Source organism: Melopsittacus undulatus, chromosome 3 (genome assembly GCF_012275295.1).
Source record: "Melopsittacus undulatus isolate bMelUnd1 chromosome 3, bMelUnd1.mat.Z, whole genome shotgun sequence".
NCBI lineage: Eukaryota > Metazoa > Chordata > Aves > Psittaciformes > Psittaculidae > Melopsittacus > Melopsittacus undulatus.
This window is the reverse complement of record NC_047529.1, coordinates 90,890,706-90,914,981: the sequence shown is the minus strand read 5'-3', so window position 1 is coordinate 90,914,981 and position 24,276 is coordinate 90,890,706. Positions and strand designations below refer to the sequence as shown.

The 24,276-nt window shown below is 39.5% G+C and overlaps 1 protein-coding gene across 1 annotated transcript in view; it reads left to right on the top strand.

Moving 5' to 3' along the window:
* The first annotated feature begins 38 nt into the window (after nucleotides 1–38).
* The window catches only part of ARID4B (AT-rich interaction domain 4B), an 89,681-nt gene continuing 65,443 nt past the window's right edge, over nucleotides 39–24,276 (top strand). The window contains exons 1-2 of the mRNA XM_034060475.1: nucleotides 39–257; nucleotides 1,433–1,494. Coding sequence (XP_033916366.1) covers nucleotides 1,489–1,494 — 6 coding nt within the window. The 5' untranslated portion in view covers nucleotides 39–257; nucleotides 1,433–1,488. The remainder of the gene's footprint in view (nucleotides 258–1,432; nucleotides 1,495–24,276) is intronic.

The window sequence follows — 24,276 nt, the reverse complement described above, 5'->3', positions numbered from 1 at the left end:
CCGCCCGTCAGTCAGTCGGTGTGGGAGGGGGAGGGGGACCGAGAGGCTCAGAGCCGAGCAGTCACCGCCGCCACAGCCGGGTCCGCGCAGGACGGATCGGCCCCGCCGCGCGGAGCCACCGCGAGCAGAGACATTGCTGGAGCGTTGAGCAGGGGCCGAGGGGTCCCGGAGCTGAGAGGAGGCTTTGCCCGGCTCCCTTCTCTCCCCCCCACCCCGGGTCGGGGGAGTAGCGGGCGGGCGGGCACCGCGGAACAAAGGTAACGGCGCGGAGTCGGAGAAGGAGTCGTGCCCTCCCGCCCCGGCCCTACCGGCAGTGGGGCGGGAGGTGGCGCGAGGCTCCGGGGCGGGGGGACTTGGGGCCAGGCGGCGGCGGCGGGGCGTACGCGCGGGGGGGAGGGGGACGGTTGTTTTTCTCCTCGTAGCGAGACTGCGGCGGGACTCGCCGATCCTCCTTCTCCCCCCGCAAACACCCAGCGGCAGGGCGGGGGGGAGGGGGATCGGCTGCCGCCTGCGTGCGGGAGGGGCCGGCGGCTTCTTCAGCCGTCTCCACCGGGAGGGGACGGAGCCCCCTCCTCCACACACACACACACACACACGTTCTGTGTCCCCGCCGAGCAGGTCGGGCCCCTTTCTCCCCGCCCCTCTCCTTCCCCGTCCCCACTGCCTTCTTTTCTTCCTTTTCTTCCCCTCCGCCGCCTCCCGCCCGCCCTCCCCCCGCCCGGACCCGCTGCGCCGAGCCGGGGAGTTGCGGCTGTTGCTGCTGAAACTCCTGCCGCGGAGTCAGCGCTTTCCTTTATTTGGGGGGGAGAGGAGGGGGGGGGGGGGAAGGGGGAGGAGGAGCCGCCGCGATCTGGAGCCGCAGCCCCTACAAAAGCGTGTGTGTGTGTCGGGGTGGGGGGGGTGCTATCGACACCCCGCTCTCCCGCCGCGCACACAGGCACTCTGCCTCGTACAATGGAGGAAGAGCCTCCCTTCCCCTCTCCGGCTCCCGCGGTAAAGTGAGGAGGGAGGATCCGCAAGGCTGGGACCCCCGCGGGTCCCCTCCTGCCGCTGGGTGCCTGGGGAGGGGCCGCAGCGCCCCGGGGAGGCAGCCGGGGACGCGTCTTGCCACCGCGCCCTCCCCCCGCGGCGGCCGGGGCGGCTGGGGGTGGGTTGTTGTTGTGGCAAGTTTCTCCTCCTCTGACAGAAATGGCGTCAATGGCAGCGAGTGTAGGGGAAGCCGCGGTGTGTGGGAGCCCGAGGGGAAGCAGCGGCCGAGGAACGAGGGGAGGGGGTTAACTGGGGAGAAAGGGGGGATCCGGGCAAGGAAAAGGGGAGTTTCGGGAGGAGCCTAGAGCCCCCACACCGATCACTGCCTCCCTTCCCCCCCAGCCCCCCCTCCCCGGGTGCGAGCGGCTGGTGCGGTGCCTTAGCGCTTTGTTTTAAATTCCAGGTCCAGCCTCGGCCGCGCAGCCCCTGTCGAGGTTTTTACAGCAGCCTGAGCTCATCATGAAGGTAAAACAGTCGCTTGTGTGGCTGGGAGGGGAATGAAGGGAGGGTTGCACGATCAAATGCTGTCCTATCTGTCAGTCCATGTGTCCCGACCCCCGTGCGAGGCGAGGCTCTGGTGCAGATCCAGACTGCGGGCTGCTTCATCCCCACTGCTGCGTTTGGTGCCTTAGCTCGTTTGCTGCCGGTGGGGCAGGCTTTGCTTCACCGCGTTATGCCGAGGGAAACTCCTAAGTTCGCTGAGTGGGGGTTGTTCTCCTTCAGAAACGTTGTTTGTAGGAGAATAAGGACATGGCTGCCTGGGCTGAGCTTGCTTCATGGAGGAGCAGGGGACAGTCTCCCACCTTGAGAAAGTACCTCTGCAGGGGGCAAGGAAGGGGGAATTCTGGCTATACAACCCTGTTTACTTGAATAGAGGGTAAATGGTAGATTTCCTTACTTTATGTTCGTTAGCAGGAGTTTTGTTGAATGATTAATCTTGATATGATCAGGGAGGGTGCATGTAAGAGATTCTCTGCAGTGGAATGATTACTGTAAGGTGCAGAAAGATTTTCAAACAGGTTCCAACTTTTCAGTGCTGTGTAGAATTCACGTACTTCATTAGTGCTCATTTTTCTTATCTTAGACCTTTCTAGACTATTTATTTTCCAATATATTATGCAAGTTTTTTTTAAAAAAAGGTATCAGTGGAATGGAATGATATTTTCTGTGCATAGCAAATATCTGTGTACCAAAAAGTAGTTTTTAACAACGGGGTTTATTAGTTTTTTTATCATTTTGCTGACATGACTGGCTCAAAGTGCCATTTATATTATGACCCCCATGTAATTGAGCTCCTGATCCTACTGGGCAGCAGTGAATCATTTAAAAAACTGTATATCTTATTAGAAAAGAACTATTACAAACGTGTAATGTATCATCTCTTTGTTATTAATAAAAAGAACAGTCTGTGTGGAGGGTCTTGCAGTATCAGAGTGGTGCCTAATGTCTGAAATTAGTGTTATGTAAAATGTGTACCTAGTATTATATTCAGTGCTGGAAATGATACAGGCTGTTTTAATTTCTAGATTGATCTGAGCTGCTGAGCAGCAAACTAAGTCTTTTGGTATAGTTGTTAAAGGTCTGGCATGTTTTTGGTTTTTACTCAGGTGACTTAATGACAGTATCTTTAAAAAAATCGTGTTTTAAATTCCCTTCCCTATGATCTTTCCTTAACAAGTGTTAAGATCTAAGATACTGCACATCTTTCTCATTAAAAGTAAACTAGTTATGAATTTACAACAACAGGTTGTTGAAGTAGTATGATACGGAGCTTTCCAAATATGGCTCATTGCCGGGTGGGGATGCAGGACATGGAAGCAAAGAGAAATAGGAGGCAGCATAGGGAGCTTTTTTTCCCCCAGAAGGAAAAACACTTATTTAAATGACAGCTAAAGTTACATACATTTCTAATATTCTTTTTACTTATAAACAAATCTTGAAGTTACCATGGAGATTAGGTTCAGATATTGTAGTTATAAAGCCATATAAATATGTAGATAGGCAGTTGGGAGGATGAGGATATTGGATCACAAGTGGGATGCAGAGTGTTCTGTGAAATAGTGATAGAGCCCCTCTTCAGGCTGAACTGAATGTATAGCAAATGCTTAAATTTAAAGGAGCAAACACAGAAACCTGTTAAGAGAGCCATATTTAGGGAAAAGCTCCCATCTTAGTTATTCTTTTGTAAGGTTTGTGCTATTGTTGCATTTTTATTTAGTTTGTAAACATGGACTAATTCTGCCAGGATGTTCAAATACTAAGTTTAAGTCTGCAGTTTTTTGCAGTTTGTGTGTGTGTGCATTGTGTTAAACTTGCATGTGCTTGAGATAACTCCCAGTACCTCTATTTACTGTGCCTTTAATGCTAAGTGAGGTTAATCTGTAAGTCATTACGTCAAAGCTTTGGTTATTACAGTGAAACTTTTAACAGAATTGTAGCTCAACAGCATTTACTAAGATTCAACAGTCTAACCAAGACTGATTTTTTTAGATTTTAGGAGTAATACTGTGCTCTGCCTGGCTTAAATTTCTAATTTATTTTCTATGCTTAAAAGGATACAAGATAGTTCAATATGAAGTGGTGAGGGAGAGTGCTTAAAAGAATAGCTGGGTGTCTGTTCGTATCACCCCAACATAACATTAACTGTACTAATCAAGATACTGCTTAAATAGGACTGTATACTTATATGCATGTATTTTGTAAGTTATTGGAGGAATATGCCTCAAGGACATTTCAGCATGTAAAGGATTTAATGCTTTAAGGCCTAATCTTACTTTGAGTCTGCTGCTGACTATACACTTGCTGCTGACTGCATGATTGAGGCCTCTGCTTTGATTTATGCCTTGGTCATTCTCTGAGGTGCAGAGGGTTGTGCATTCTGTTGCTTGTTCCTTGTCAGTATCTTTGTTTCTTTGGGTAAGCTTGAGTAACTCATTTAGCTTTACTGACTCATTTTTCCCATCTGTGTAGTATAGACGGAATGTTTCTCATTCTTTGTAAAACACAGTGAGGTATATTTAGGAAGAGCACCAAGTCATATTGAGAGAAGGCTGTAACTCACTCATGCTCTTGCATTTTGAAACCCTCTGAGACAAGAGAGGTGGGTTGCCTGCTGAGATATTATTACCTCCAAAGCTGTTGTTGTAATTGTTCTCCTGGCAGTAACCCAACTTAATCCAGGTAAATAAAGTCCTTTGTATAAACTAGTAACTTTAGACTATTAAGTAGTCCTCCCATAGACTGCAAAGACCACTTGAAGGCAGTCTTGAAATATGTCTTACAAGAAGTATTCAAGCTTTGACATAATTGTGCTTGTTATTGTTACGTTCTACTAAAATGGGCTTTTTCCTGTGTCAAATGACCTCTGATAATAATTAATACAGGTGTATAGGTAATGGCTAGGACAGTTTGTATGTTGTAGTAAAGCTCTTTTTGTTGTTCATCTTGGGCACTTTCTGCATAAGAGCTTTTTGCATTAAGTATGCTTCAGAATTAGGAAGAATCCGATTATTTAAAAACTAATTGTGTGCCATCAGGTTGCATCCTATTAAGTAGACAGCAATATATATAAAACCATTATTATAGTTTGTTTCTATTTTTTTTTCAAAAGTCAGGAAATAAACTACAGGAAAGCAGAGTTGCTGCTTCTAAAGAAAGAAACAAACACAAGCTCAGTTTCACCAGCGATTTGAACTCAGAACTATTGTAAATGCTTCTGATATTTTTAATATGTACCACAACATTTAAATATCACTTGATATTTAAATATGTGAATGAAGGTAATATATCCACTGTAGTAAAAAGTTCACTGCTGATTGGAGATAAAAATAGTGGATGTTCCAGAAGCTAGAGCAATGCAATGTGAATGAAGTGATCTGAAATGATTGTTTAAATGTTTTGATGCTACTTTAATGTTAATGGTTTTAGTCTGTGAAATATGAAATAGTTAATGGTCATATATAACCTCTGTGTGGTAGCCCTAGATGTGCTTGCTCAAAGCTGCTACACTAACAAATGAAGGAAGCTGTGCATACAGTTTATGATGGACTTTTCTTTTTATTTTTATCTTGAAATTTGGTTTCATAAGTCTTTCCCAGTGACCTCTCTAGCTATCTGCAGACATCACTGGTGCACACTGATGCTGTAACTGCTTTTCTTTAAAGCCAGTCAGTCTGTTGCTCATATTCTCTGCCAGTATGGTAGAGGACAAGAGTAAAATGTCTAGTAAACTTTTCAGTCACTATTTTCCAACTTTCAGCACAAGTCAACTGAATGTCCTGTTGCTCTTAGGCAGGCTGGAAACCAGTCATGGAATGTAGTGACCTTTCACTCTTTGAACTTAATTAAAACTTAGCTGTTTGAATTACAGCAGAAATGGACAATTATAAAGGAAGAGTACCATTAGAGTAGGGTTTTTTTGCTGGTAGGAGAACAGGTAAGTCTTAAGAGGTGGTTTTCCCCTGTAATTTATTTTTGTATTATGAAAAATTATTTTATTGAATTCTGTTCTGATGTTTCAGTTTGAACAAGTGAATAGAGGCAGTTACTGACTTCCTCATGCTTGCATGATTATGTAGAAAGGAAAGCAAACACCACTTGCACCAAGAGATTACAAGTCATGTGGGAGTAATCTGTGTTATTTTGAAATTGGTTAGCTGCACTTCTTAAATGCCCATCTTAGTATGTTTTACCAAGTGGCTAAGCAATATGGGAGTCTTGAACTTAAATCTGCATGTTTAGTAGGTGACTGTTCAGTAGTTCAGTGTATTGATATGGACTCAAAGTTAAATAGACTATCTATTGGAAAAAAGGCTGTGTTGGACTGAGAAGAGGTAATAAACTGAGCATTAGAAAAGTTAAGTTGCCTGTATTGTTATCTTCAAAGTTGGTGAAGGATTTTTGGATGAAGTCTCACCACAGTATGACTATTGTGTCAGAACACTGTCTAAGAAAAATGTTAGTAGACAGAATAATGAATATGCATATCTTTGCTAGAATATTTTGAGATGGTTATTCAGTTTGCTTTGTATTGTGTGCATCCAGTGCAGAAGCATGCTGTGGTACACATTGTGCGCCTGTGTTTGTGAAGAAATTTCGCACTGTAGCTGAGAAGTCTTTCAAAACAAAATGCAATGGCTTTGGGGTATGAAAGTTCACAGTCTGTCAAATACTTTATCTGAATGCCTTGCTGGTCATGTAAACTGAAAAAAAAAAAGGGCTAACTTTGAGGAAGGTAGAAGTGATACTGTGAATGATTTGTTGTTACATTGTGGTTTCAAAATGTTTAAATCCTAGAGATACACACATTTTTCTTACAAACACAGGATTTTATAATAGGCTGAAGGATAAAAATAAGGGGTATCTGAGATTTCCTTACTTGAAAAAGGTAATAAATTTATAGTAAAAGTCTAGAGCTTAAATACTCGTGGTATCCTAATGTGACACAGAGCCATACAAATGCTAGATTATGTATCAGTTTGTACTTACTTGAAAGCAGTTAACCTGCCGTGAAACACAGTAGTAGGTTCTCTGCAGTTCTGCCTACTATAATAGGCACTTCAGCAGTTTTTACAGAAATGCACAAATCTGAATACGCATGGTTCTTGAACAGTTTTTGCCTTAAAATATGGTTCAAGTCACAGTTGAGAAGTGTTGGTAAGTCGGGGCTTGTATGTATTGCTGCTTGCTTTTTAGCTGACGTGCTTCAGTAGCAAATACTTCTTTTCTGCCTTTTCTATGTAGCACTTCCAGCATTGTCCGGTTACTCTGCTTACTTCTACTTGCTGAATATTTGTGTGTGCATGGAATGGTTTTTTGGAGTTCTAGAAGATTTCAAGAGGCCCCCAGGGAACTAAGGAAAATTCTATAGCTCTATGCATAAGCTAAATGCTGGTGATTTAATAAGTGTTAGAATAGTTCTTTTAAAAGGTTTTGATGGGAAATCATAACTGTGGGTGGTTAGGGGTTTTGTTTGTTTTATGTTGTGGATTTTTTTTTCTGGGTTTTTTTGTTAACATGGGGTGACCAGATGAGAGGATATTTCAGGGAATTCAAGTATGGAAAACACAGCAAGCCACTTTGATACTCTATACTTGACATCTATTCTCCTTCTGAAGATTTGTTTGAACCAGGGAGGAAATTCAATAGAGCACTATTGTGCTTTTTTTTTTTCTTTTTGTTTGTTTTGGCTTGGAAGGCAGTGTATGAAGCAGTCATGACCTGTTTAGCAAGAAGTGTTTGTAAGCAAGCTCTGGAGCAGCAGCTGTGAGAGTGTCAGAGCAAGGGCGGTGGAAGGTGTTGCTGAGTTACCTGCAGAAAACTAGGACTGAGGTGACCGCCTTCATTATGTTCGACCACTGTGTGACAGTGACTTCCTGCGTGAGTGTACATTCATTAATTGAATGTGGAGTAGTATTTTGGGTTTTGTTGAACCTGGGGGGAGCGCTAGGAAGAAGATTTCTAATTGGAAACATTGTAGTACCAAACTATGAGAAGGCATTTTCCTTACTGTGAGCAAAAGCAGTAGTCATCTTTAGTAGTTAACCTGGAGTTACTTGCTCTCCACTCCTGTTGTCTTTGAGCCCATACATGCTCTGGAGTGAAGAGGGTAGTCAGTATGCCAAAGAAAACACATTTAAATTACATAGTCTTTGATGGGGATATCTGTAGACCTCTTAAGGAATATGCTATTCAGAGACAGCCTTCCTCAGCTGTCATTTAAACTAAGTGTGAATGCAAACTTCTAAAGGGCTGTGTTGCAGAGCAGGTTATCCAGTTTGGATTAACTGGTAAATAACACTGTTCCTGGGCAGAAGAGTGAGTTTGCTGTTCTCATTGTTCAATCTGTTGCATTGTCCCACAACAACCTACAGCAAAGGATTTGGTTTCATAAGTAGTTTGTCAAATTAAACTTGTATGATAGTGGAAGAATACAGCTTTGTTTTCTTCATCCACTCATGGCTGTTTATTCTTGCTGTCTTTTGCCAGCAGTCCATTCATGTGGACTGAATCAAACTGAAATTAACAACAGATACATATACTCTACAGTTGCACCCAGTCTCTGAACTGGCTGATCCCTACCACTGGGCGGAGGAAGGAAGGAGAGGAAAGCACAAGTGCACAGAACTTACTTGGATTGGTTTAAACTGCTTGTGAACACGTGTTCCCCCCATTTCTCTGCCAGTTTAGCAGTTTGCAGTCATTAGGCTAAACATAACATTCGGTAAACTGTCTACACGTGAAATTGCCATAGAGATTTTTCTAGGCTCACTTACTAGCTAAAACACTGCACTTCTCTACAGATTTGAAGTTGTAATGTTTTTTAGAAGATGTTGAGTGAAAAAATCAAGTGGAATTGATGCTGTTCCTTGAAGGTGAAAAATAAAATTTAATTTTTGATGTGATAAACATTGATTTGAAGTTCAGAAGATGAAGCGTTAAATAAGAGATGGCACTGGACACAAAATCAAAGTGTTTTAAATGTTTTCTATGGAGGCCAACATAAGCTTTGCTTCCCTGCCTCCTCCAAGTTCTTATTCAATACTTGGAAAGAACACAATTAATAATGTCTGTTTCCCCCCAGACTAGAAAAACAATATTAGTTTTCTGCAGAAAAAAATAAATACTGGATTTCTATCCTGTAAAGGTGACAATCTTTATGTAACTAATGCATAAATTAATAGATTCTGACATTAGGTATTTTTACCAGTGGGAAGAAGAATTAAGCAATTGTGCTTTGTGTATTCCAAATTAAAATGGTTGGAAACAATATGTGGTGGTTTAAACCAAGCCACACAGAGCTTGTGCATTCACTCTCCCCCCTTGCTCCCCCAACTTCCAGAGAGTTGGGAAGGAGAATCCAAAGAATGTAGCTCCCACGGGTTGAGATAAGAACAGTTTAATAGCTAAGGTATAACACAAATCACTACTGCTACTACTACTACAAATAATAATGATAAAGCCAAAAGCAAGTGAAGAGAATACAACACCTCACCAGCCACCGACCAATAACTCACCCCACCCTGCCCGACCGAGCACCAACCGATACCTCCTCCAACCCCCCGAGCCTAGCCCTTCCGGGTGGCTCTTGGTTACATCCTGGGCATGATGTGCTATGGTATGGAATACCTCTTTGGCTAGCCTGGGTCAGGTGTCCTGTCTCTCCTTCCTCCTGGCCTCCCCTCCTCCCTGGCAGAGCATGAGGCTCAGAAAGTCCTTGGACAAACCAAACATTTGAGCAGTAACTAAAAACATGCTCGCTATCAGCAACCATTCCCAGCCCGAAAGTCAAAATACAGCACTGCACCAGCTACCAAGAAGGAATAAAAATGACTGCTACTGCTGAACCCAGGACACAATACGATTACTTTGATAAGGAATTCAAAGGGAAAAAAAGTCAAACTTTTGATTATTTGTATGTTAAGAAGGCCCACATATTTGTGGGTGGCTTAGTTGAAACTCAGTGACAGGAGTTAATGCCAGTTGTAGAAGGTAAAGTTAAGGTGTATATGACATTTTCTGCTTATTATGGCATCATAGATTAGCGAGGGCTGGAAAGGACCCTAAGATCATCTAGTTCCAACCCCCCTGCCATGGGCAGGGACACCTCACACTAAACCATATCACCCAAGGCTTCATCCAACCTGATCTTGAACACTGCCAGGGATGGAGCATTCACTACCTCCCTGGGCAACCCATTCCAGTACCTCACCACCCTCACAGTAAAGAATTTCTTCCTTATATCCAATCTAAACCTCTCCTGTTTAAGTTTCAACCCGTTACCCCTTGTCCTGTTACTATAGTCCCTAATGAAGAGTCCCTCCCCAGCATCCCTGTAGGCCCCCTTCAGATACTGGAAGGCTGCTATGAGGTCTCCACACAGTCTTCTCTTCTCCAGGCTGAACAGTCCCAACTTTCTCAGTCTGTCTTCATATGGGCGGTGCTCCAGTCCCCTGATTATACTCGTGACCCTCCTCAGGACTTGTTCTAACAGTTCCATGTCCTTTTTACGTTGAGGACACCAGAACTGCACACAGTACTCCAGGTGAGGTCTGACGAGAGCAGAGTAGAGGGGCAGGATCACCTCCTTCGACGTGCTGATCATGCTCCTTTTGATGCAGCCCAGGATACGGTTGGCTTTCTGGGCTGTGAGCACACACTGAAGCTGGCTCATGTTCATTTTCTCATTGACCAACACCCCCAAGTCCTTCTCTGCAGGGCTGCTCTGAATCTCTTCTCTGCCCAACCTGTAGCTGTGCCTGGGATTGCTCTGACCCGGGTGTAGGACCTTGCACTTGGCATGGTTAAACTTCATGAGGTTGGCATCAGCCCACCTCACAAGTGTGTCAAGGTCCCTCTGAATGTTATTCCTTCCCTGCAGCGGATCAACCAAACCACACAGGTTGGTGTCATCGGCAAACGTGCTGAGGGCACTCTCAATTCCATTGTCTATATCACCGACAAAGATGTTGAACAAGACCGGTCCTAACACTGATCCCTGAGGGACACCACTCGTTACTGATCTCCAGCTGGACATTGAATCGTTGACCACAACTCTTTGAGTGCGACCATCCAGGCAGTTCTTTATCCACCAAGTGTTCCACCTGTCAAACTGATGTCTCTCCAATTTAGAGACAAGGATGTCATGTGGGACAGTGTTGAATGCTTTGCACAAGTCCAGGTAGATGATGTCAGCTGCTCTACCCCTGTCCATCACTTTTGTAGCCCCGTCATAGAAGGCCACCAAATTGGTCAAGCAGAATTTCCCCCTAGTGAAGCCATGCTGGCTGTCACCAAGCACCTTGATGCAGAAATTTGGATTATGTTTATCTTCCTTTCCAAGAACTGGGGTTCTCATTTGTGTGGGATCTTTTACCTCTAAGAATCCCTTCAAACTTACTATTCTTCATTGTTTACACAATCCTTTTAAGGTCAAGGAAATGGGATTTGACTTAAGCAAAATTCAGAACAAATTGTATCTTTTCAGCTGGTAACAAATAATAGGAAGTTTTTTTTGTTTGTTCACATTCTCTTCTGATCTGAAAAAAAAAGTTTCCGTTTGTGGCAGGGCAACCTGATCCACTGTGAATTTTTTCCTTCAGATTTTCAGCTCCCTCTCAGCAGCAGGTTGCAAATGCTAAATCTTATTTGTACATTTAAAATAGTCCACTTCATGTTTTCTTAAAGATAAATGAAAAATATTCTCAAAGAATGCTTTAATTTATAATGATGAAAGATAGACTTTTCAATATCCTGTATGAGTGTTTAAATGAAAGAGTGTTAGCTTAATCTTTTTGTTAATGCTGTGACACTTAGGTTAATGTAACTTCTTTTTCTGTGAGAAATAACATGGGTTTGGGACATTTTGGAAATGAGTACATGTTATTTATATCAGTATTTCAGAATTCAGGAATTTCTAATGGAATATGTATTTTCACTTTAAACTTACCTTGCTGCCCTGCATCTTTCAAAGGTGTATGTTTCTGTAATATTAAATGAATGTTACCTCAAGTTACATCACTAAACTTAGAAATGAAATACATGTAATTCTTAATCTTTGTGCTTCCATAAATATAAAAGCGTTTTTAACACAGAGTACTAACTTCATAAATTTCCACTTTAATTTCTTTAGCAAATTGTCATGCTAGATGTGCATCAAGGGAGATGGTGAAGTACTTCAGCATAATTAAGACTGCACTGTAGTTTAAAAATTAAGAGTATGATATGTACCAATACCTTGCTGCCTGGAACAGAGATAAAAATGGAGACAATCATTCAACTTTGTAATTTCCATTTTGTGAATGCAGATTTATTCTGAGGTGCTCTTCCAGAACTTTACAATGACAATCCACATGTTTTATCCATAGAACATCATGTGGGTAACTGTGCAGTGTCTTTGTCTCCTTTGAGAAATTTTGTGCCTATTTTCCTGCATTGTTGGACAACGTAAAAGACATTAGAGCTTGGATTCATTCCTTAACTTTAAGAGTACTAGTGCAGCTTTTACACTCCTAAAAATCAAGTAGTACAAAGGATGGTGTTATCTCATGACGGACAGTTGGATACAAGGGCTGGAGCCTGCACAGAGTCACACTGCAAATATACTCTACTATTCTTTATCCATTTTGGAATTGGGCTTCTGAGGCTGCTATTTTAACTGTGTTCCCTGGAATAATTCAATATTAAGCTCCAGAAATTATTAATGTGCATGTGAGGTGTCTGTCTGTGGTAATTCATTTTTTCTTTGTTGCTGACCTTCTTTGGGTATTAAGCTAATACTCTGATTTCAGTTGACTTTGCCTGATGCTAGTTAAAAATGTGTGGATTGATAAGTTAAACGTATTTCACTGTATTAAAATAAATCTCTTGCACATTGACTTTTCTTGGATAATACAGAGAATATATTTATATGAACACTTACTAATATAGAATGATTCAGGTTGTTAGAGGCAAATAAAGTGAATTAGCTGCTTTTGTTGCATTCTATATTGCAAGAAAAATTCTCTTTTAATGACAGCGTAATAATAGTGTATCAGTGATAGAGACAGATGTATGTCCTGCTGTGACAGACTTTTTTCTCTGGTAATGTACCTGGCATCGGTAGCAGCTGGATAGCAACTCAAGTGCTAATAGGTCAGCTTTAAACGAGTGGAATGTTTTTATTCATATCTCTTCGGTAACACTGATTTCAGTTCAGGAAAATTATACTTTATGTTGCATTAAAATAGAGAACAATCCTACATGTGCCTGACTGGAATAACTTGTTGTGCAACAGCACATAATTGAACATTTGAAATGGTATAATAAAATCTTAATTATGGTCTGCCAATAAATATCAAACATTGCATCTATTATGTAGAATAAAAATACTTGAGCTGGCCTGATCAAGTTTCTCTGGTTGTGTTTATTGTAGTTACTTAGTTGGAATCCTGAGGAAGCAAATAATCTTTTATGGTATTCATGAAAATATATATGTTTAAAATAAAAATAAAAAAGAGAAAGAAAATTGTAAACTTCAGGTGCTTGATTCTAGACATACCCAGATACAGTTCCAGAACTTTTCTTATTGCTGTAGCTGTGTATCTTTACTGCACTTGCTCAGGCTGCACTGTGTTTACAAGAAAATTCCTTAGTCTGAAAGGAACAGCAACATCTTTTCTTTTGTCTAGCAGTTTCTCTTAATACAGCTTTTGTGCCCACTGAAATGACATTCCAGCCAAGTACTTGGAACAAGTATGTGGGCATATATGAATTGCTTAGAAAGGCCCATGTGAACTCTTCAGCTGGGTATTCTGCTTCCAGCAGTGGTAGTGCACAATGTTTCTGTGAAAGTAAATATTACAATGAGCTGATTAGTCATGCTGTAGTATCGGAAGAGTACATTTATTCTTTAAGCTGTGCGTTTCAGAATTTCTCTTTATGGCTTAGGGAAAAAAAATGTTGCTCATAAAAATATAATTAATTAGAATTTCATTGACATATGTAGTTGATACTGTAACCTGCTGACTTGACAGAGATGCTGATATTGTATTGATAGTCATTGTCAAAATACTGCATTGTCTTGGGCGTGGAAGGCCTCTTGGGGTGCCTTTTGTTGAACTTTTGAGAACAGAAGGGGGTTTCAAGCGGAAAGTAGCTGTAGAATTGTTGATGCACAGAAAACTACCACATAAAACTTGGATAGACATTTTGTCTTTCACTTTTGTAATCCTAAATGTTACTTTTTGAAAAGAAGCTAAAAAAGAATGTTTTAGCATAAGAGGCTTAAAGTCTTTTAAGAAAAAACCTGGGCTTTACCGAATGGCTTCAGCAAACTTGAAAGTAGCAAATAAAGTCTTGTGGGATGTATGCAACTTCAAAAATTTTACTTTCTGTTCTTGAATATTTGAGGAGTTTTGTGGAATCAGAGCAAGGATCTTTCCTTAAATAGCCCCTCCCTGGAAATGGCTGCCATTAGTCACAGGGTAAGCCAGCTGAAGATGTTTTGGAAACAGGTGCAGCAGTGAGTAGCCAGAGGAACTAAATCATTCTGGGTAGTTAAATTGGATAAAAGGTATGACACAAACAGTTCAGGTCATTTAACTTTTGAAAAGTAACCTTGCTGAATAGTAGTTGCCTTTATAATGCTCTTATTCCCTAGAGTACTATAGTAACACTTTTACTTCCTGTGTAGCGCACATCTAAAATATGTTAAAATTATTCATAGTTATGCAACACTTGACAAATCTCTTAAACTTGCCTTCAGCTGCTAATTTCTCTTTTTTAAATATCTGTATTACTTTTAATTTTTGTATTCTTGGTTTGCTGTGGGTATCTTCTGATGGAAAATTCTTGCAAAGGTTTTCAAATAGAATTTAGTTGAACATGAAAAGCTTGTGTCTCTGCTTTGGATTTTTGCCATATTGATCATATTTAGCTTTTTTTTCCCCAAAACTTCCTTTCACAAACCTAAAGCTTAAATACTGAACTCATAAATTAGCTAGAGAACTCTGGAAGGTGAATGCTGTTATGTAGAGGGATAAAAAACAGAAATTTCTTGTTATACCCTTGCTACTGACCATGCAGGAATGTTTAGTCAACAGTATTCTCAGAAAATGCACTGAGATGGGAGAGGGGTTTGCATGTGTGCTTATATTTGTTAGGTTTCCACAAGCTATCAGTTATGTTCCTGCAAGTTAAGAAACTTACAAAACTAGCTCATGGAATAATTATGAATTTAAGATTTCGGTCATAACTTCCCCCCCACTGCCCCATGTAAAATTGTACTGAATTCACTATGTCTTCCTTCAGATATAGTCCTAGCATTTCTTTCTGGTATTCTGGGGAAAGGTGGGATATGCAGATAAGCTGTTGACTTATCACAGTTTAGGGGGAGGAGTTATAATTTACTTAACAGTTTGAGGAACTGTGTGTATGCTCTGAAAAATAATTGTCTATGCTTTTCTGGCATAAATTATGTTAGTGAAAACAAAGTTTATCAGTAGAATATTCTGCCACAGCAAGGTTCTTCAAGTTTGATTTCAGCCATAGCAGCTCAACCAGGAGTTAATCTGAGGTATGGGTTGCCTTGTGCTAGGATTTAGGAAAGCAACATTGTGCCTTTTCTTGGGATAACTTCAGGTTGTTACTTGCTGCTTCTCTTGGGAAGTTTACAGTGCAATCTTGTGCAGAGATACCTATGCCAATATGGAAGTAGTCTGCTTTTCAGTATGAGTTATGATTTATGGTATTTTTTCAGATGAATTACTCACTGTACTAATTTTTGCGCTGTCCTAGCTACCCAGTGTCCAGCTTAGTTAAGGCACCTATATTCTGCAAGGGCGTAGATGTACGTTCAACAGTGGCCCAGTAGATGCGAGTAAGAAAACACCAGTAGATTCAACAGAAAATAATGTCCTTTCCTTTTTTCTCCTAGGCTCAGATAATGGGTTGTGTGGATTACATAGTTACAATCTTAACTGATCTACTGGCTGCTCTTTTGAACTGAGAGCTTTCTATAGTCTTAACCAACCATTTTATTGTAGTGGCAGATTAAACTTAACTTGAGTCTGTTTCAGTACGTAGTGCAAGTACGTGTATAGTCATGCTAATACTTCTTTTTAATCTTGCACATGCCTGACTCAAAAAAATCTGTCTTCTGAGTGTCTAATGCAGTGCTGTTGGTTCTGTAGCTTGCTTCTAAGGAGATCTGAGGATATAATTAAGCCAAGCAAGCTTGTTGTTGGTAGGTCTGTTCATTATTCAGAGAAGTACAGCTCCACTAGAATTCATAGGAAAATGAGTATGTTGAAAAGCTTTGTCTAAAACAACCATCCTTTTGTAATCTATTTGTGTATATATATATTCCCCCTTCCTTTGCACACATAATAGTAGTAGATACCTTAAATTCTTCCCTGCCCCCCTTTTTATTTGGATGCAAATCTGAAGAATTGACTATACTAAGAGATGTATTATCTTTTGATAAAAAATTATACAGATGTGTATTGTAGTAGGACGTGCAGTAGAAGGGTGGCAAGACTACTTCAGGTGTCATAAAAAGATAGCCTCTGCTAGACTAAGTCTAAGGTACTACTAATGTTTTGCATATTTGTATCTTAACTAATGTAATGTTAAATAATTGTTTATGAGAAGAATCCTCTTCATAGGAAGCTTGGAGAGAAAAATCAATATATAAGTGTAAAAGGAAAAAACACACAGGGCACTGAAAAATGTATCTAGAATATCTTAAGCAAAATGCATCATAAACAGACCAGTATAGATACACCCATAATGCATAATACTTCTGATCTCTACTTTCCAAAATTTATGCTGCAAAAGTAATAGTGGTCAGGGTGACATCTATTTATATACAGCCCCCAACACATACATACATATTTTAATATCTAGAAATTACCTGCAGTTCTTTAAAAGGCTCAGTTTGTTGGCTAGCTTGCCTTTGAATTTCGTTCCAGTTTTATTCTATTAGCTGTTTCAAATGCATAATTGTGGCATAGGGAATTCCAGGAAAGCCAAATATAAGAGCTAACTGTTTTTAAGCCAAGATATTGCAGTCTTAATGTATTAGTTATTTTATCCAAATGAGATGTGTTTTGCTAGCTCTTGTGTAAAGTTTTCCCCTGGAGAATAGCAGGTTACTGACTAGGAGTAAAAGGTTAGTTTAAACCAAGAGTGAAGATTTGCCAAAATGTTCCAAATAAGGATTTGCTTACACTAAAACCTAGGGAAAAGTCTAGGGATTAGTGTATCTCTAGTTAAATTCAAAGATAGTCCAAAACCCAAAACAAGTGAAAAAAATGTTTGAGTTTGGCTAGTTTGCAGAATGTGAATCTTAAAAGTTATTTCTGGCACTGGGCTAGAAAAGAAGAAAGACTGTTGGTCTGTGTATGCTAAATCTGCTGAAGCCAGTGGAGAAATTTGAGAACAGTTCCACAGAGCAAGTCCCTGGATAGTGAAGCAGAGAGTCTGTTTTGACTGTTCTCAAGTGCCTGTTTGACTGTTCAGGCTGTTTCTTGTGTTTCTGGGTGAATCTGACACTACACTTTATCTGAGATGAAAACAGCCTGTTTGGAAAAGCAAAAGGCAAATTGGTGGAGAGAACAGAACTTTTTTTCTGTAGGTAGGATACCTTTGCTGTATGCTTTTAATAATAATATAATTGAAATGGGGACATAGATTACTATCTCCACGAAGTCTGAATTTTGCTGAAGAAACTAGAAGCCATAGATGCAATTGAATGAAATGATCTTTAGCAATATTAAGCCTTCCTTCAGTTGAACTTTTTTAGTAGCAGTGTCAGGCTCCGTGAATGGGGAGGGAAGTCTGCATAGTCATATTTCTGTACCTAGAGTGTGTCTTACACATGTGCTGTGTCAAACAGTACTAATGGACTTCCTGGGTTAAATCCACACAAGAGTATGAGCCTATTGAAAGAATATGTTTTCTCATATTTTGATCTCTTTGTCATCATGGATGGAACGTGAAACTCGGGTTTTCTGCATCCAGTGCACTGTAGTCTGCCATTGCTGTTAAGCTTAATGGAGTTTAGGTTTGTCCTTCCCTGTACAAAGCAGTGACTTGTTCTGAGGAATCTTGCTCGTCCAGCTGTATGGTCTGGAGAGCTTTCTTGTTCTGTAGATTTCTGTTCTTTGAAGGCCGTTTAAAGATTGTTTCAAAACTGGGTCATCATCTTGGTAGAAGTTCTCTGTAGGCCAGTCATTGAGTATCACACTTTCTGGGAGGTTAAACCAAGCATACTATTTTTGACAGGACTGATCTCATTTATAAATTGAATTAAATCAAGTTTCTCCTTTGTGGGGAAATTGAAATTATTTCAATTAATCTTTAAATTAATTCTCAGTTTAAGATTGGACTTATTTTACAAAAACAGATGAACAAAAATATTTTGTGTGGTTCTGTTATGCAGTGGTAATGGTGCTTTGCTAGTTTCCTATAAACATCAAAATTCAGTCTGTTCCTACAGACTAGTCAGTTGAATCAGTATTTTTTTTTTAATCTGTAAAAAAAAAAAATCACTGGAAAAGCTAATACCTGCTTTGTTTGCAAATATGTGCGGCAGGTATAAAACTTCACATAAACTGCTTTTTTTGAGTGCTATCCAAGTAGATTAGACCTTGAATGCAAACTTGCATTTGACCTTGCATATACTCCAGTGCTGAAGTGCTTTTAGCCAGTTTAAAGCCACTTCAGGGATTTAGTGGAGATGTTGGGCTGAAAGCTGTTTGTTTAAATGCCCAGATCTCTGACTCGTGTTCAGGGATGAAACACGGTTTAAAGGGTCATTTGAAGAGGAGATGCTTAGCTTATCTAGTTAAATAAATAGATAAATAGAGTAGCATGATATAAATGTCATCTTCCTCATTCAGCTAGGGGCTTCATACATTCAATTTTTAGTATTTTGAAAAAGAAAAGTTAGAAATCTAGTGCAGTGAAAAGGTAGATACAGAAAATGCCATGGTGGGGAAGAGGACAATTTTCTAGTTTTTGAAATTTCTGTATTTTTTTCAATAACCTTACAAATTCTAAACAATGATTATGGAGTGCTACTTCATGTTGTAGTTTGAGGCAGACTGTTAGTTTACTGGTTGATTTCTCCTATTCTACTTTATTTAACTCTAGTGTTTGATCTTCCAGTGAAATGGTTCAACTCACTAAAGTGGAGGAACTATTTTAGCAGAAGTAACAAAACCAGATAGCTATTTGTTGAATTGGTGAGTTGAATTGTTTAGCCTTTAATTAAAGGCATACCAGAACTGTTGCAAAAGGGAGGATGGTCAGGGAGAGGCATCATTCATGTAGATTAGAGTTTGGAGGGCCAAGGCCTTCGCCTTTTATACCTGAGACTTGTTAATTCAACTCACAAAAGAAACGTGAAAGAACACACTATCAATTTAACTGCTGTTGGTGATACTGTAGCAGCACATACCTCTCCCTCCTACACACCACCCACAGTTTCAGAAATTAAGAACTATTGCTGCAATAGGTAGTGTCTGTCACCATCTTGGATTGTTTAAACCCATTTTATTTTATTTATTTTTGATGGCTGCATTTTTTTATTTACTGCAGGTAGACAGATACCTTAGAATGTTTATCCTAGCATTTCTGTCTTTATTCGTAAAGGACTGAATTGATCCAGCCCTTTTAAGTAGACTGGTTTTCTAATATTTGCATAATGATCAAAATGACATCCTGATAATCGTTCAAAGTTACTGGGGAAAAAAAAAACAACAAAACAACAAATAAATGAATGTAACTTTTGTTCAGAACAGTTCACTTGGATTAGATTTCTAGCATGAAGAAGCCATGTAGTTTTTTTAAACAGTTTTTTTTTTACCAGGTCTTCAAGCACTTATGTTTTTAGCAGCTCCTATTGGTTCTGTAGCATTCAAGGCTGTTACGATGCTCTGCTGCTTGTAATTTATTTTGTCAACTCATACAGTTTATCAGGACATACATATCTTGATTCTTAGGTAGTTTTGTATTTTAGGTGGTGAATACCACAGAAATAGTGTATGTTAGTAATTTCTCACTGAAAACCATATTCCTTTTTCTTTAAATATTCCCTGGTTTTGTTCTTCCCCTACCATGTTCAACTAAAGGGCTATCCCATCTGTTCCTTTTAACAGATAAACCATTATGAATATTGCAGTTTCAGAAATCTAATAAGCAACTGTGTTAACTACAAGCTATGTTACTAGTTTTTTTCGTAAGTACTAAGAAAAATGCATTATGAAATTCTAATCCATTATAATGGGATGCCTTTGAGGCTAAAAAACCCAAAGCTGTAATAGCCACAAGATTGCAGGATTTCAGAGCAATGAATATGAGGACAAGGCAGCCAGCTTTGGCCTAGATAATTTGTTGAGAGGAAGTGGGGACTGACTGCAACAGTTGAGCTTTTCAAACTAAAGAAGTGAACAGATTGTTGCTGAGTGGTATACAGTGTATTTTTAAATTAGTATTATGATAAGTAAGTTGAGCTCTAACCAGAGATGAAACCATGTGTATACTTCCTGTCTGTCTGAGACATCACGCAAGTGCCTGGGGGTGGAAGAATTGAGTTTTAATGCACATCAGCACATATCAGAAGTGGTAATGCTGGTATTTCTTTTGCTGGAAAAAAGATAAAGTGGTTTTCTTGATCACTTCAGTTGACTGTTTAGTATACAGGGTAATTCATAGAATCTGGAAGAGCATGGCTAACTCTTCAGAAGTATTTCCTGTTCTGTAGCTGTGTTTGTCACAAGATTTTGTTTTAATTATTGGAGTTCCTTGTTGCTTCAGAATATGAGTGTGAATACCTGTAGCCAGATTAGGCTTAGTCTGAACTACTTTGAACTTTGCTTGATCATTCCTTTAATGTATATTTAGTAAGACTGTTGATTTAAAGCCCCGAAGAGATGGCTTTATTTCAGATACTTATTTCAAGCCTTATGACCTCTTTAAGTAACTAGTTATACAGAATAATATCATTTTTCTAAACTTAAAAGCTCTGTTCATCCTGAAGACATGGGAATATTTTTTTTGCATGCCCTAGACTGTAATATTAAAGAACCTTGCAATATTGCTTCTTCCCTGTGCAATGAAAGAACACACTAGTCTGACACTGTAGGCCAAATCTGGTGAGGGACTGCAGCTACCTAACCTGAGGGTGTTTGTGATACTTTTCAGTATGAGTGATGGCACTGCATTGTGCTATGAACATGCAGGCTGTTGTGGTTTAATCCCAGCTGGTAACTCAGAACCATGCAGCCGCTTGTTCACTCCCCCTCCCCACCACCCCCCTTCCTCCTCCCCCCTGCTCAGGGAGGGATGGGGAAGAGAACTGAAAGAATGCAACTCTCACGGGTTGAGATAAGAACAGTCCAGTAACTAAGGTATAACATAAATCACTGCTGCTACCACCAATAATAATAATAATGATAAGGGAAATAACAAAGGAAGAGAATACAACCACTAACCACCCGCCAATCGATACCCAGCCCAACCTGAGCAGTGATCTAGTTCTTCCGGGTAACTGCCCCCAGTTTATATACTGGGCATGATGTACCGGTGTATGGAATAACTCTTTGGCTAGTTTGGGTCAGGTGTCCTGTCTCTGCTTCCTCTCGACTTCCCCTCCTCCCTGGCAGAGCAAGAGACTCAGAAAGTCCTTGGTCAGAAGAAACGTGACTTAGCAACAACTAAAGACATCAGTGTTATCAGTGTTGTTGCCAGGCTGAAAGTCAAAAACACAGCACTGCACCAGCTACTACAAAGGAGAAAAATGTCTGCTACTGCTTAACCTAGAACCCAGGCATGTGGCACTGGATGCTCTGCCTGCTGGGCAGTAAGAGAATTAGTCGGGTAAGAACGTCCCATGAAGTAGGTTAGAACCTGTTGGATGCTTAGCAGAGGACCTGCTGGCAAACACTTATGAGTCACTGAGGCATCCCATTTCCTTTAAGGTGGGTCATGTCATGGATTTGCAGTTGTTCACATCCTCTGGAGGAGTGAGATAGGTGCTTTATTTAGTAAGCCGAGGTTCCTAGGACATAGATTTGAGGACTTTGCACTAGCTGCCTTTTAATCTAAGGTTTAGTGTCCAGGATTGAGGACAGCCCAGAGGCTAAGCTGGGAAGCCATCAGCAGTCAACACCACTTGCTTGAGTTTCCTGGTATGGTATGTGCCACATTAACAGTTCACTGCTATTGAAAATGAAATGTGCTGCATGCTATTACCTCCTCCCCTGGGGAGCAGTTCTTGGGGAAAAATAGCCAAAAAAATAAATGGAACATGAGGCAATATCACAGTCTTGCCAAAAAGGCAACTGTTACGCTGGAATGTAGGAGTATTATTTGAAAATTTTGTGGAATAATCTGTTTGCTTCTCTCAAAGTCCAGTAGGCCATACCTACATCCAGTTTTTGACACCAGCTTGAAGAAATATGTGAGGTAATAAATTGCAGAGGCAAGCAGATAGAAATACAGGGTGTCTTAAAATATGGTTTGTAGGTAAAATTTACAAAATCACTTGTTTGTTGTGTTTGGGTTTTTTTTCTTATAGAAATCGGATTAAGGAGTAATCTCTTGAAAACTGCAAAGCAGAAGCACACTGGTCTCTATATAGTTTTAATAAGAGATAAGAGTAGCAAGGAATATTTAGATGATGCATGGAAAACTCTGTAAGCATTGGAATATGCTGTGTGCAGAGAGTGTGGAATATTCAAGCCTGTATTTAAGAATAGATATGACAGACATCTGTTACAAATAATACAGCTAAAATGATCCTACCAAGAGGAATGGCTTTGATAACCTTTTATGTGTAGTTTTTTGTTTGCTTTTCTCAGGGATCTTGTTCATCATAACTGAATCTTTGATAAAGCAGTTAGATTAAATTATTTCAGTGTCTTTGTAGGTGTTTTCTAAACTCATTTCCATAGTTCTTTCTGAATGTCTTGTCCCTGGCCAGCAGTTTTACACTGAATGACTAGGCAGCAGTTAAGGGAGCATGGCCTGTAAAATTCCTTCTGTTTCTGTATGGAGCTAACTATTTTAGACTACTGGGCTTTCAGTAGACTCTTGTGTACAGTTGGCTATCTGCTACAAACACATATTGGCTTTGAACCACAGTGCACATGTTCTTATTTCCGGAGTGCTTGGATTTGTGCACAGCTTTGTGTAGATCAGTTGTGTTTAGTTTACTAAATAATCTGTCTTTCTTAATAAGAAAAATGCTGTATTTTCACTTTGGTTTATATTTACATTTTTTTTGTTTCATATTGGTTTACAGTTGCATATGGCTTTGATATTATTTCTGGTACCCTGGTTCTCTAGGGTTCTCCTAGTTAACAACAGGGGCAAAAAACAAGTCCAAAAAGCTACACAGGATTTTTTTTTTTTAGCAGAATGTTTTAATGTGTTATTCTGTTATATTTTTAATGTGATATTAAAGTTACAGATCAGCTACAGTCATAATTTCATATAAATGTACAAAATAACATTTTAAAATAAATGCTTAGAATTTCAAAATGTAATTTTATCAATTTTATTTATAAATAAATAATATCAATTTATCAACCTGTTTAAACATCGTAAGACTTAAAATCATCGCTGTGGGAAGTGAATTGACTTGGGTCAGCATTTGAGAAATCTCATTCTGCTGGGCGATTTTGAATTAGGATGTCATCCATTTAGCTTTCCCTTTCAATTTTAATCTAGGAATAAAAATAAATCCTTTTCCCTCTTCCTTCCCAATAATTAGTTTAGAAAGTCTTAAACTAAGTATGAAGATAAGCAAAAGCAAGAAGATTTCATTTGTATTTGCAGAAAAGGCAGTAATGGTTTATGGTTCAAGGTTTTTTGGGTTTTTTTGTTTCTTCTTTAAGGTTCAGTTTTTCAACTTAATGTGAATTTGCTTCTGAAGTTTTACACAACAGAAAATAATTTTTTAAAATAGATTGTAGTAAAATAAAGCTCAATGTACTACAATTCCAGTGAAAAAAGTCTTAATCTGATCTTAATTTCTATTCGCCATTAATGTTCTTGCTATCAGCTTGAGTATCTAAAAATACTATTTTTTTTTCTGCCAACTATAGATAACAGTATTTTTATCAGTTATCTAGAATAGATATGGTGTAGAATACAAACAGTTCTCTTCACATCTATACTACGGGTTTTTGCTGTTCTGAATACTGTTACACTGAATTTTTGTAGAACTGACTTACTAAACAGAAAATAATCATTAAACTATCTTTGACTGGAACTAGAAATATTGCCAAAGAATTGTCAAATTATTTTGAAGACTGTGTTGTTTTTTTGTTTTGGTGTCCCCCTGGGCCTCCTTGAGATTTCATTGATTGTTTTGCTTTTATTTTTTTCAGACTTGACATAATTCTGTATTAGTCACTTCATTGTTTTGCTCAGGAACAGCCTGGACTGCTTGTTTTTTTTTTTTTAAAGTATCAAATAATCTTTGTTCCAATTCATTTAGAAGACAAGCATATAATTATGTTATCATTCTTTTCAGTGCTTTGGAACATCCAAAGTTTTTCATAGCTTAAGCAGCACCTCTAGACAGAATTGTGGCTCGTTTTTAAAACTAAGGCAAGTTATCCAGACCTGGCATTATCAGTTCTATACAAATTCAATTTCACACAGGTAAGTAAAAATCATGAAAAACTGTCTTGCATTTAAAATGGATACCTTAAATAAAGGAAGTATTGCCTGTGATTACTGAATTAAACCTCATGT